General features: G+C 41.7%; 1 protein-coding gene across 4 annotated transcripts in view; it reads left to right on the top strand.

Annotated features, from left to right (window-relative positions):
* BCAT1 (branched chain amino acid transaminase 1) overlaps positions 1–12,858 on the top strand; it is a 58,567-nt gene that overhangs the window by 25,001 nt on the left and 20,708 nt on the right. For 3 of the 4 annotated variants that reach the window (XM_033057933.1, XM_033057932.1, XM_033057934.1), the window contains exons 3-5: positions 8,769–8,969; positions 10,143–10,199; positions 12,146–12,256. In XM_033057933.1, coding sequence (XP_032913824.1) covers positions 8,769–8,969; positions 10,143–10,199; positions 12,146–12,256 — 369 coding nt within the window. The remainder of the gene's footprint in view (positions 1–8,768; positions 8,970–10,142; positions 10,200–12,145; positions 12,257–12,858) is intronic. The other variant, XM_033057935.1, reaches the window with a different exon arrangement.

Genomic DNA, 12,858 nt, shown 5'->3' with positions numbered 1-12,858 from the left:
TGGTTTGGAGGACAGGTGTCTGCTGAGAAAGGCAGGAACCTCTCTTTGAAATAGAGAATGTAAACCCCCTCCCTCCAAATTATTATAATTTTGAAATCAAGGGGCTTTCAGGCAAAAATATGGGAATTAGGAATAACAGTTCTTTTCTAGGGAAATTAAAATAGAAATACAGTACTACAAAGAAACAAACTCCAAACCCTGACAAAGTCAGAGTACAACCTGACACCCCGTCAGGCAGGGTGTTGGCAGCAGTCCCATTAAATGGTGGCTGCATCCTCCTGCAGTGACAGATGTGATTCAGTTGGAGCAGTGCTCCTGTACAAGGTGCAGTTTCCCTCTGGAGGTCCAGTGGTGATGTGGAGAAATCCGGTTTCCCTCTGGAGTCCAGTGGAGAAAGGGGCTCCCTTAGTGTCCCAAAACCTCTGTTTTTATCTTGGTAAGAAATGTTGGGCTCTTCCCCCTGGCTGGAGCAACTTCCAATGGGATGCAGTAATTTTATCAGTCCCACAGTGGGACTCAATGGCCATTAGCAGAAAATGACTGGCTGGAGGAAGGATGGGTTGTGAAAAGATAAAGAACAATGCCCTGCCTGGTTTCAATGGATGGCCCATTAGCAGAACATCTCCCACAGAGATAAGGATCACTGCCCCTCCTGGTCTCAACAGATGGTGATAGAATAGATACCTTTTATCACACTCTGTATTGTAACCCAAAACACGTGTGTTTTGCACACCAGTGCAATGACTGTATTTAAGCCTGCTCACACTTCTTGATCACCCCACTTAGTTGATTGGAGTAGCTGTTACCAAACAAAAGTGATTTATGGGACCAAAATACATTAAAGTGTGTCTGTTTTTATTCCAATGTTTAACAGTCTCATCAGCATCTTTGTGGTATGAATTACATAGAGAGAATTGTATTTTAAATGTTTTAGAGAATTTTTGGATGAAAGAGATACTAAGTGACTGCTTTTGTAGATCTGAAAGTACAAAAAGCTGGAGTAGAGGAGGTAAACCCCACTAAAATCAAGATTTTCTTAAGATTTCCTTAATATCAGGTGGAATGTTTCCTTAGGATCTGTAGGAACCCCATTCCAGCATCTTTCTTAACCTTAAAAACATGTATTTTGAAACATGTCAGTGGAGAACAGACTAATGAATAATGGAGAAAAAAAGCCCAAACCAAACAATTGTAAATCCATGTAATTTTCCTGATGCAGAAGAAATGGATGAGGCTGTAAAGATTCAAGTAGTTTTGCCTGCCTTACAATCCATATTCCTACAAAGCTGGAAAAAAAGGGTCTTGATTAACTTAAATGGTCTCTGGATCAAATCAGTGGGAAGTTGTGCAGGCAGCATTTCAGCAACATGGAAAAACTCCTAAAATAGTATTATTGAAATGAATGATAGGTTTTAGGGCAAAATAATTTTCTTTTCTGCTTTCTCTGTCATCTAGCCTGACTGCAGCTTTCCAACATCTTTATTTCCCTTCTGTTGTGTTTTGAGGGCTTTAGAATATATTTTCAGCTATGCTGCTGCCCTAGGTGCCAATTTCATTCCTTTAGGCAAGAAGTTCATGTCAATTCCAACCACTTTTCTGTTTTCTTGTCAAAGCAGGTTTACTTCCTTGCCTACTGCTCCAGATCAGAACATTCCTGCATCAGAGCTGGAAACTCTGTCAGATCATGTGAAAGGTTAAAGAAGCCAGCAGTAGGTTATGCTGCCCTCCTTTTCTTGCAATGTTGCAGAATTTCATTCTTTGGTGAAATAAATATATGAGAAGTGTCTGTTTAGGTTAGATGCCTTGCAGAGGATCTAGAAGGACTAGACATAGTCCTTCCAGCCATATTTTCTGCTGTTACTATGACTGTATCACAACTGATTCAGAGCCTTGACTCTCTTTTGCTTTGTCATTTGTTTTGTGGTTTATTACCCAATGTACAGCCAACCTGATGCAATGATTCTGGGATACAGTCCAATTACATGTGCTAACATATTCTCAGATGAAGTTTCAAGGAAGCTTTATGTTGAAAGATTTCTGATATTTACCCTGGGCTTGCAAAAGAGTGAATTTTTTTTGGTGTGTGATAGTAGTAGTAAAAATAGGGCTTTTTTTCCTCCTCAGATCTTATTATATCTTGGCACACTTTTCATTCTCAAGCCTCAGGCTCTCTTGTAAATTTAAAGTAGTATTGATGATAAAGGGATTATAGGATAGCTTTCATGAATGTTACTTTATACTTACAAGCTGGTAATAAATTTCTAAGAATTTGACTCGTTTTTGAGTTGATAAAATTCTGTGTTTGCATTATTTCCGCTGTAGACTTTATTATTGTGATCAGAGCTGTAACAGGACTTGGCTCTGTACAGAAAGTGATGGTCTGCCAGAAGAACTAGCAGTCTTTTCCAAAGAAGATGGTGATGGGGAAAAGAAACAGGGCATGACTGGGAAATGAATGTGGGATCTCCCAGTGCTGACAGGCAGAATGACTCTTTGGTGAATGGGGGCTGGCACATGCCTGGTTCTGTGGTGCTTTTTGGCCATCTGTGGGGCTTTCTCACCCACCATTGTTCCTGAATTGGCCCGGGCTGGCAGTGGTTGTCCCTCTTGACTGCCATAGAGCTGTGGGAGAGCCATGTTGTGCTGTGTGGTGTTTGTGACTGCTGTTGATGTCCTGAGGAGTTCTGGATCCTGTCTGGCCCCAGGCTGGGGGAGAGGCTGCTGCTTTTCCTGCCAAAGAGCCATGGGACACCCCAGTGCTGCCTGGCTGGCAGGGCAGGGACTGCTGATCTTGGCAGTCTAAGCTGGCACAGAGTTGGGGGACCTGCAGTGTTTTTCAGGCTGTTTGAGTTTTGTGCACACTGTTGCCTTCGTGCATCGGACGTGGTCTGTCCCAGGGTGACTGGAAAGATTGCTTTTTTTGGGCACCAGAGAGCTCTGGGACAGCCTGGATGACTGGAGGTGCTGGGGCTGACAAGCTCTGGATTGTCAGTGGAGTCTGCAAGAAAAGGCACCGCAGCAGTTCCCAGATGTGGAAGCAGATGAGTTGCTGCTCGTGAACACGAAGTGACAAAGGACAGCAAGTGATGGCCTGGCAGAGCCCTAGTTCTTAGTCCTTCCTCCCCAAGCTCCTGTGGGGAGATGGAGCTCCCACACAGAGCACTGGAGTGCTGCTTTGGCACTAAGCCCTCTTCCTCCCTGTGCTCCTTGGTTGCTGGGTGAAGCCACATTCCAGCATGGCAGCAAATCTACATTTCATCAGTCTGCCTGACTGCTTGGTCGACTTCCATGGTGGAAGAGGGGAAAGTGTTGATGCCCTGCTGTCTAGCATCAGGCAGATCCAGGCAGTCGTTGCTCTTGTGTCTGCCCTGTTTCCAGCTTCCCCATGAAGCTGAGGACAGGTTATGGGACAGAAGGTGACCAGGCCTGCCAGGGCATCCCTAGGCTGGTGCTGTACTAGTGCCTGATTCTCATGAGAGCACCAGTGCACAGAGCACATGGATTTGTTTGGAATGGGATCAAGTTAATTTTGTGTGGTGTTCTGTTTCGAATTTGTGACCAAAACGGTGTGGGTGACATGCCTCTGTTTGAGCCACACAGTGCTGAGGCCTTTTCTGCTCCTCACCCTAGCACCAGTGAGCAGGCTGGGGGACACAGGATGCTGGGGAGGGGATACAACCATCACAGTTGACCCTGCTGGGAATAGCCCATTCCTCGTGTCTGCTAAGCAACAAAACTGCGAGTTCCTGCTCCTCCTGCACTCTTGAGGCATCAGGTAGCTGGTAGTAAGACATTGTGGTCTTTTGCATCACTTGTTTGGTTTTGTTTTGTTTTCCTTATTCATGGAATCATCAAGGTTGGAAGAGATTTTAAGATCATCAAATCCAGCTGTCAATCCATCACTCTCATTGTAACTCCTAAACCATATCACCCAGATATTACACTATTTTGGCCCATGAGGTTTGGTCCTATCATCTACTGAGCTGTGGTATCCTAAGCATGTTGAAAAGCAAGATCTATTCAATGTCCCATGAGCATTCCTGATGCAGTGACATGAAGACCCGCACAAACTTGGTTCCCACCTCTGCCCTGTCAAGTTCTCACCCACAACTCATAACAACCACAGGCAAATGCTCCAGGTGTGAGGAAGAGTGGCTGGAAAAGAAGAGGGTGCCGCAGCCATCAGCACTGAAAGGCAGGAAATTCTCATCCCTGGAACCTGCTTCAGTACCATTCTGTATAGATCCAAACTCATTCTCTTCAACTCTTCTCAGTTATGCTTTGTTACCTTTCCCCATTAGAGTAATTCCTTAAGCTTTTTGTAATCTGTCTCTTTCTCAGAATTTGTTCCACTGCTGTTCAGAAGTGCAAGGGCAAAACAAACCACTTGATTTTGCCTGTGCTTCCGTGTTTGTTATTGTATGAGAAGGCCCTGATCTTTCCTAGGATATGCTTACAAATTCAGCATAAGATAAAAAAATATTGCAGTTGTTTGTGATCTTGAATTAATCATCTAGACTGGAAGTCAGAGATGTTACTTATTTCATCAGAGGAGATTACAGTCAGTCTTGGGTGCATGTTAACATTTTGAGGATCTCTACTGAAACTTGCTCTTGTTGTTGGGTAACCTGTGAGCTGTTTTACAGCTGGGGCTGTCAGGTCTGTTTTTAGTCAATTAAGTGATAGAAATGCCTGACCTAGCACAGTGTTGAGAAAAGTTTGGGTATGTCAAATGGGTTAGACCTGTTCCAGCTGCCCAACTCGCTGCTTATGGTCTAGATTTTTTCACTGGATTTTCACTGGAGTGAAAATAACTGCAGCCAAGGACAAAGAATGCACTTGCCATCTGCACCTACCTGAGACAGCTGTCTAGGGTAAGAAAAGTAGGAATGCAAGAGTGAGAGTAACAGCTCTGGCCAGGGGCTGCTCTCAGCTTCAAATCCACTTAAAGCTATTGCAATGGTCGGGTAGAACAAGCATCAAACTGACAGCTCGGCCAGGCACCAGGATGTCTTATCACAGCTTTGATTAGAATTGACATGGCCCAGCACGTCACCTTTAATTTGCCCTAGCTCATAATTGAGAAGATCTGTTTTGATCAAATGATGAAATTTAGTTTCAAGAGGTCACTATATATTCTTTACTTGGGCTGGGTAAGGCTTTGCCCTGGAAAAAAACTGCATTGGAATTAACAGGCACTTAACAGATGAGAGGGTTCTCATTAAGTGTCTCTTTGGGCAGTAGCCCTTGCTAGATGTAATGTTGCCATGTAAGACCTGAAAGTCAACAGTGTCCAGCTGGTTTCCCTAGTGGTCCTTTTGTCTGCCATAGGCAGGGCAATCTGATAGTTCCTATTCCTTACCAGAATGTCCTGAGCTAGTATGTCACAGGTACATCTTCTACATTCCTTTCTGCTGTGACATGGAGATTTTGCAGGCTTGGGACTATGTCATTTTACTTTAGGCAACAGGTGCCAAATAGCTACACTCAGTAGACCATGTGCCACATCTGCTTCCTTTTTTAATCTCCCTTATCCTTTTTTATTGGCATTTACCAGTTTTCCTTCCAGTTTAATGGTTTTATTAGGCAACAGCATCGAGAAGTGCTCAAGAGCATGTTAGATAAACAAAGGAAGCAAAACACAAACCTAGCTGAAAATTCCCCTTTGTGTTGACAGTACAAACAGTGGAGATCTAGATAGGTGCTAAAGCCAATCCCTAATGCATCCGTAATATGGTGCTTTTAGGGCTTGGGGAATGTTGTGGAAAAGGACGAAAGTAAATTGCTGTTTATAAAGGTCATAAGTGATAGCAGGGTAGCACTGTGATAATCTTTTAGTGAATGATAATAACATAATAGACTTTGATACTTAATCAGTACCTTGGCATTTGTCACCTGGCCTTGCTGTGCTCCTCTTTTGTGGGTTCTTCTGAGTGTTTGATTTCCCTCCTGATGCTGCTCGAACAAGCGAAGCCCGAAGAGTTTGTGAACCAGGTGAGATGTTGTGGAGGGTGTCCTTTTTCTCAGGGACCCAGAAGAGGTTGAGATAATACTTCATGCAGACCACACTGTGGGAGAGACTACTCCAAGAATGATATTCAAAGACCTTCTCCCAATGTGTTACCCTCCACAGAAAAAGATGAAATGCATTGCAACACTTGATGTTGTCTTGACATTTAGATTCTGAAAGATTTGGATGCTGTTACATGCTGTTAATTTGCACTGCTTGGTAAAAAAATTGAGAAAAAAACATAATGGATAAAGGAAAAGAGTCCTAACAAAGCATATTAAGAAAGTAATGGCCAAAAAAGTGGGTCTCCAGAGGGCTTAACAGGATAAGAATGAGAAAAATTACATTTTTACCTGTTGAATGATTGTTGCCCTACTGCTCTGCACAGTTTAGCCTGTCTCTAAGGTCTTACCCAGGGTATTACTGCTGTTTGAAGGAATTGTTACGGGTCAGGTGCTGTACCTGACACTGTTGACTCAGGTGTTGGCACAATGTCTGAAGGAAAGCCGATTTCCCCAAATTCTGAAGGAGGTGAGAGAGAGCAAATGGGATCCTGGTCAGATTGTGCAGTTCCAGGAAGCTCTGTGGTCTGGAAATTGTCTGCTTCTTTTCTGGGTAAGGCTTATAGTTTCCTACCTGTCTAGGCTTTCTGCCTTCAAGGGACTCAAACTGAAATGCAGCGATTGTGTTTCTTCACTTGTGGCTGCAGCTTGCTGCTCCCTCTACACGTGCTTGTGGGTTTATGAGAAGAGCCAGGTTAAAATCCTTTCCCATCCTTAAATGAAAGCTATTTGTTAACCCCAGAAAACGTAACAAACTGTTTTGAAGTGATACCTTTCAAGTAGCTGTGCTACACCACTGAGGAAGCAGCAAATGGAGTCATAAAAGCAGAAATCAGCACACTGATGGGAGTTCTAGGAGAAGAGGCTTCATATGATAATTTGGTCCTCAGGCCAGTTGATTGTAAAGGTAATTAGCCTAATAAAAGTGATGTGAGATTCAGAAGCCTGGAGTCCAGGGAAAGCAACTGATACCACTGCAACAGGGAGTTCTTTAGAAGCTGTGATTCTTTGCAGAGATAAACCCAGAGATATAATTGTGTTCTACATACTCACTTAAGCCCCTTGACATCCCTGCTCCCATGTAATTGTTTTCTTGAGCTGAGCCTTGCAGTGTGGATAATTGCAAACACTCCTCCGTGGCTTTTATTTTGATCCATGTCTTCTGTGATACCTTTTTTCCCTAAAGCGTGATAAGAGCGATAAGAGGTTGCCAGGTAAAATTAGTTTCAGGACATCATTATGTGGTGCTTCTCCCATTGGGGCATTCACTGTTAGAAGAATAAAGGGAAGAGTTAAGAAGAGTAATTGTTGTTTCATAAGATTATGTATTAATTCAACCAGACTAATGCACTGTAATATCTAGACAAGACTTATAATTTGAGATAGTTGAAACAAGCTTTTAGCTATTCATGTACTCCTGCTCTAAGTTAATTTCACATCTAAGCCATTAAGCAGAAAAAACCTCAAACCTAAACCAAAACAACTAATCAATAAAAAAAAAGATCTTTGTTAATTAAAGACATCTTGAAAATTAGGTTGTTTGCAGAGATTTGGTGGGGGTATATTCCTTTTTCAAAAGCTCAGGGCTGATTTTGTCTCATTTTGCAAAATGCATGCAGAGAGTGAGAAGTCCCAGACACTGATACCTCTTGCAGAAGGACCTTTTTAGAGCATTTGCAAATCATTTGATCACTATTTTGGACTACCTCTGTTCCTGTCTATTCCATATGCACCTTACACAGAGGAGCAGGACTTCACTTTGGGGTCTGTAATAAGGGACAGTGCTTTCTGAGTTATGTTAGGAAGGAAAATGGAGCTTTGAATATGATTCTTTGACTTCTGCCTTGCCTTTGAGCAGCATAGTTTAAGTGCTCAGGTGGCATAGGAAGAGAAGGGAGAGGGTGAATCAAGGTTCTGCCCACTTTGTAGCCCCCTCTAGTTATCCAACCCCTACCTGTGACTAAAAGGGGAGTGACATGGAAGAGATCTGCATTCTCTATTTCCCTGCTATTCTTTAGGATGATTCACACGGGAGCTACTGTAAAGAAAATTATCTCTATCCCAGCTAAAACCAGTACAAAACCCTGTGGCACACATCTACAGCTAGTTATGGCTTATAAGAGAGTCTCTACAGTCCCTCATGCAGGGAAGCATTTAGCCTTCTTTGCTAATTGGATCTTTCTAGGATAAATATGTGAATGAGCAAGTTATTGTGGCATAAGTGTCTTGCTGACTGCTGGCTCTGACCTCTCACATTGGTTTTATGTATTAAAGGAAAATCAGTGTAACATCTGCTTAGTTATGATGGTGATTAGTTTCTGATGATCAGCATGTATTCTGAGGAACAGCAATTAGGTGTTTCTGGAACTTCTACAGGGGTGTTAACTTAAGTGTCCAAGAGATTTCATGCGCTAATTTTCTGGTTTTGTACCTTGTACTGCTTTTTAAACTTAATTCTTAAACAGAATTTGAAAATATGCTATTTCTTGTGTTACAGCACTCTGTATATGTTTGTGTTCACTTTGTGAATATTTTGCCAACTACTTAGAGGTTAGTTGCCTTTAACCATCATGCCATTAAATATCCCTACAGAGAAAATATTAAGTCTTGTCTTTGTTCAATGATGCAGAATAATTTCAAATCAGTCTGACTTCATTATTTTGATACACTTCATTTTTGTCTCCGTGTTCCTTCAGGCTTCTGATTTGATTATCACGCCAGCTACAACGTTCAAGGAAAAACCAGACCCCACTGGTTTGGTGTTTGGAACTGTGTTCACTGATAATATGCTGACAATTCAATGGTCCTTGGCTTCAGGATGGGAGAAACCCTATATTAAGCCACTGGAGAACCTCTCATTACATCCAGCCTCCTCAGCCCTGCATTATGCTATAGAAGTGAGTAGTAAATTGATTTGGAAACCACCATTTTGATTTATTAGCTCTGGAAGCCACAGCTTTGTATTAACAAGCACTATTACTGCCTTAAGTTCATTAGTGTTGAGTTACATCTTGTTTTGTTAACTGCTATTCTTCCAGAATAATGGTATTACTTACAACAGGGTTATGTGTAACACAGAAGCAACTGTGGCCTGGGGATTCCAACACACTTAAAGTCCTAGTCTAGGGAAGGTGGGCTCTTTCTTGTGTGGTGATAAATTTGTTTGAAAAACCATTCTTGCTCACTGACAAGTGGATTGGTCCAGTTACTGTCTCTGATGTGGTAGTGCAGGACTGTGTAAGACCATGAGATTCTCAGAGCAGCTTTAATTTGGGAACTGAACATGCATTTTGTTAGAGTTACTTGAAGCTGGTTTAAAGATTGATGGCTTGGATTGCAGGACAGACTAGACAGGTGCTTGTTTGAAGCTCTGAACAAGTCCCTCAAGCTCAGAACTAGATCTGATGCACTCAGCATATACAAGTATGTTTAAGGAGAGAACATACAGCAAGCAACTTGGGGAAGTGGGTTGTTAAGTCGGAAACCAGCGTGGTTAAAGTTTCCATGCTTAGCTGATTACTGCCTGAAGCTGCCTTTTGTGCCTTCAGAGCAGCTTTGGCTGTACTCACACCTGTGTGGGAATCCCAGCAGGGCACAGGCCTGGAAATGGAAGCCCACTTCTCCCACTTCTGGGTAGGTGGGAGTGTCTCCATGAAGTGTGTGGAGTTGCTTCTGCTACTTTTATTATTGCTTACATTTTTCCTTTTTTCCTCTTAATTTTTTTTTTGGTGTTTTAACCACTGGCATAAGGGAAGCTTTCCCTGCTTGTTGTCCCTGAGCTCCTGCCTTCACCATTTTTATTTTGACTGATTTTTACCTCATCTAATCACCAAACCTCCAGAGGTCCTGTGTAAATTACAACAGGCCCCTGTGACTGAGGCTGCAGCTCTTGATCTGCCTAAGAAGTAAGAAACCACGCTGGAGTCCCAAATCTGTATTTCATTCTTAGTAGCATATTGCTGTAATGCTCGGCCTCTGGCCTAATCATTGCTAATATGAGTATGGTCTTATTTTTTTCCACTTTTTTTTTTTTTTATTCTTTTACCCTTATTGCATCATGTTTCCTCTAGCCAAGAGGACAGACAGAGGAGAATCTGGTGTCATTGCTGTGGCTCAATGAATACACAGTGGGTATAATAAAAGTGATGAATTTGGCATTCCATCCCCTTTCTCCTTGCCCTTCATAATGAAGTGTGGTAATCTGGATCTGCTGAACTCCAGATCCAGCTCCTGTGATGTACAGATGTCAGATAATGTTGTTTTCACACCACTGTAGCAACCAACCATCAAGCAACCACAGCAGTTGCTTTCATTAAGGCTGAACATTTCTGGAACACATCACTGTCTCCCTTTTTAATGAGTGAAAAGTTTTACTGAGCTCTGGAAGATTAAAAGTATTTCTTTTTGGAGAAAAAGATTTAACATCTTGAGAAGGCTTTGTGTTTCAGTAATGATGTGATTCTTACTTCTGTCAAACCATTGATCGAATCTTAGTAGTGACATTCCTCGCTTTCCCCTCTCATTAAAAGTTCTGTGAATGTGTTTGGGAGAAGGGTGGGGGGACGGGGGGTGGGAACTGTGTTCTGGGATAAGAAAGTAACATTCCAAAAATGTGCTATCAGTTAGTAACTGGCCAAGTAAAAATTATATCAAAGTATCAGCCAGATGACCAGCTATGCTATCCTTTAATAAAGACTTTTTGTTTTTCTCACGGCTGGAATGTCTACCTAGGAACAATTTATTTTTCAAAATTGCACCAAACTGTCAAAAAGATTGGCATTGCCATAGAACTGAGATAAATTTTGAAGGCAAAAAGTTTTGAGTTCTAATTCTGGTTCTGCTACATAATTGGCCGACAGCCTGAGAAAAATTGCCAGGATTCTGCAACCCAGTTACAACCCAATTAAAATTTGTCATGTGGAAGGACCTAGGTCTGCCATGGAACTGCACTCAATCTTTCTAAAGATTGCATTTCACTGATCCTTATGGAAAAATATAATAGAATTTGATAACAGTGAAACCTGAAATATTCTGTTAAAATTACTTGTGCACAAGTACAGGATTATTTTTTCCAAATAAAAAAGCTGCATATCTAGACTTCCAACCACACAGGATGCAATTAGTTCCAGCCACTTTTTGTGGAACAGTCATAGGAGGAGAAGCCTGAGGAGACTGACAGCAGTGATGCAGTTAAATTCATAGAACTTACCCTGAAATTTAATGTACAAAGAAATGCTTTGGAGAATAAAATTCCAATAATCTGAACTGTTGTCTGTAAGCATAAGTGAGCCTTTAATACCTAATCTAAATTAGACTTGTGTATACATATGCATTAGTGTGAGCTTATATAATACATGTGTTTTCTATCTATAAGTATAAACAGAAATTACCAATCTGTAACTGAAAATAACTGGATATTTGGTGGGCATGTTTTTTGATGTGGTTAGGAGATGCTGCAGGGGGGCATTGATATGATAAGGATTTCTGATTGTCAACATCAGTTGTCTGGATCCTACAGTGTGATGGGATAATTGTTTATATTTCCATTAAAGTATGTAGAGAAAATATTTTTATGCATTTTATCTCCAGTGTAAGGCTGCATCTCTCTCATGCAGGCTAAATTGCAATCCTCAGCATAGGGGTAAAGGGGAAAACAAGTGATTGGTTCCTGCTACAGCTACAGCAAGAGCTTTACAAGAAGTCTCTCCATTACCTTATTCTATACTACCTAACAAAGATGTGTTTGGACAGAGCTCTAAAAATAATTAGTATATAATGAAATTCTACAGGTATTAGTCAGTATGTGAGGGAATGGTTAAGTCAAACACATGCTACAAATTTCAATTGCTGTAACCAAATTATGAAAGAAGAGAGGTTATAATGAGGAATTATGAAGTTTATATTACAAAGACGACCTGCCTATACTTCAGATAAATCTATCTCACTGGAGTTTATTGCCAGAATTCACGAGTCAGTTTTTTTTGTGTTTGAGTAGTGTGACCAAAATTTGCACAGATCATCACATGTCTCAGTTATTACTTGATTTCTCTTCCCTCCTTTTCTGGCTTGGTAGCTGTTTGAAGGGATGAAGGCATACCGAGGAGTGGATGGCAAAATCCGCTTGTTCCGGCCAACCCTGAACATGGAGCGGATGGCACGATCAGCACGGAGAACAACTCTGCCAGTAGGTACTCAAGGCATCTCATGCTCCTTAAGTAAAAGCATGTTTTCATTGTCAGAGTGCAAATCTCTAAAGCTTTTCAGTAGACGCATTTATCAAACACTCTTAACTCTGATAGCTCAGTAAAACTTCCTTAATAGATCTTATTAATTGAAGGAAGCTGTTTGAAGTGCTTATTTTAAAATCAGAACAGTGAGTGTTTTGCTTTCATTGTTGTCTCCCTGCTGCCTCAGACGTGCAGAGTGTTTCTGAGGAATGGATGCTGTTCTGCAGGTATTTGCATGCAGACAGCTGTGTGATATGCTCTGGTGCTAATGTTCTTCTTTTTCTTCTTTGTACTTTAGTTAAGCTGTTCAGCCTCTTGAGTGTCTTTGGTTTTGGTGGTGCCAGTAACTTAACACTGCTTTTATCAATTGCATCTTGGCCAGTGAACTTCCTTCCAAGCTTATTAGCATAATTACTGTAAGAACTTGGGAACTTTGGGAGATTTGCTGCCCCTTTGGAGTTGTAAACCAGAGCACTCTTCTGTAGAAGAGGTGGTGGTGTAGCTTGCAGCATGCCCGGATGAGTTGGCTGCACAGGGAGTTGTCCACATGTTTTGGAGG

Source organism: Catharus ustulatus, chromosome 4 (genome assembly GCF_009819885.2).
Source record: "Catharus ustulatus isolate bCatUst1 chromosome 4, bCatUst1.pri.v2, whole genome shotgun sequence".
Lineage (NCBI taxonomy): Eukaryota > Metazoa > Chordata > Aves > Passeriformes > Turdidae > Catharus > Catharus ustulatus.
Note: the sequence above shows the minus strand (reverse complement) of the source record. Positions and strands in the feature narration are given on the sequence as shown.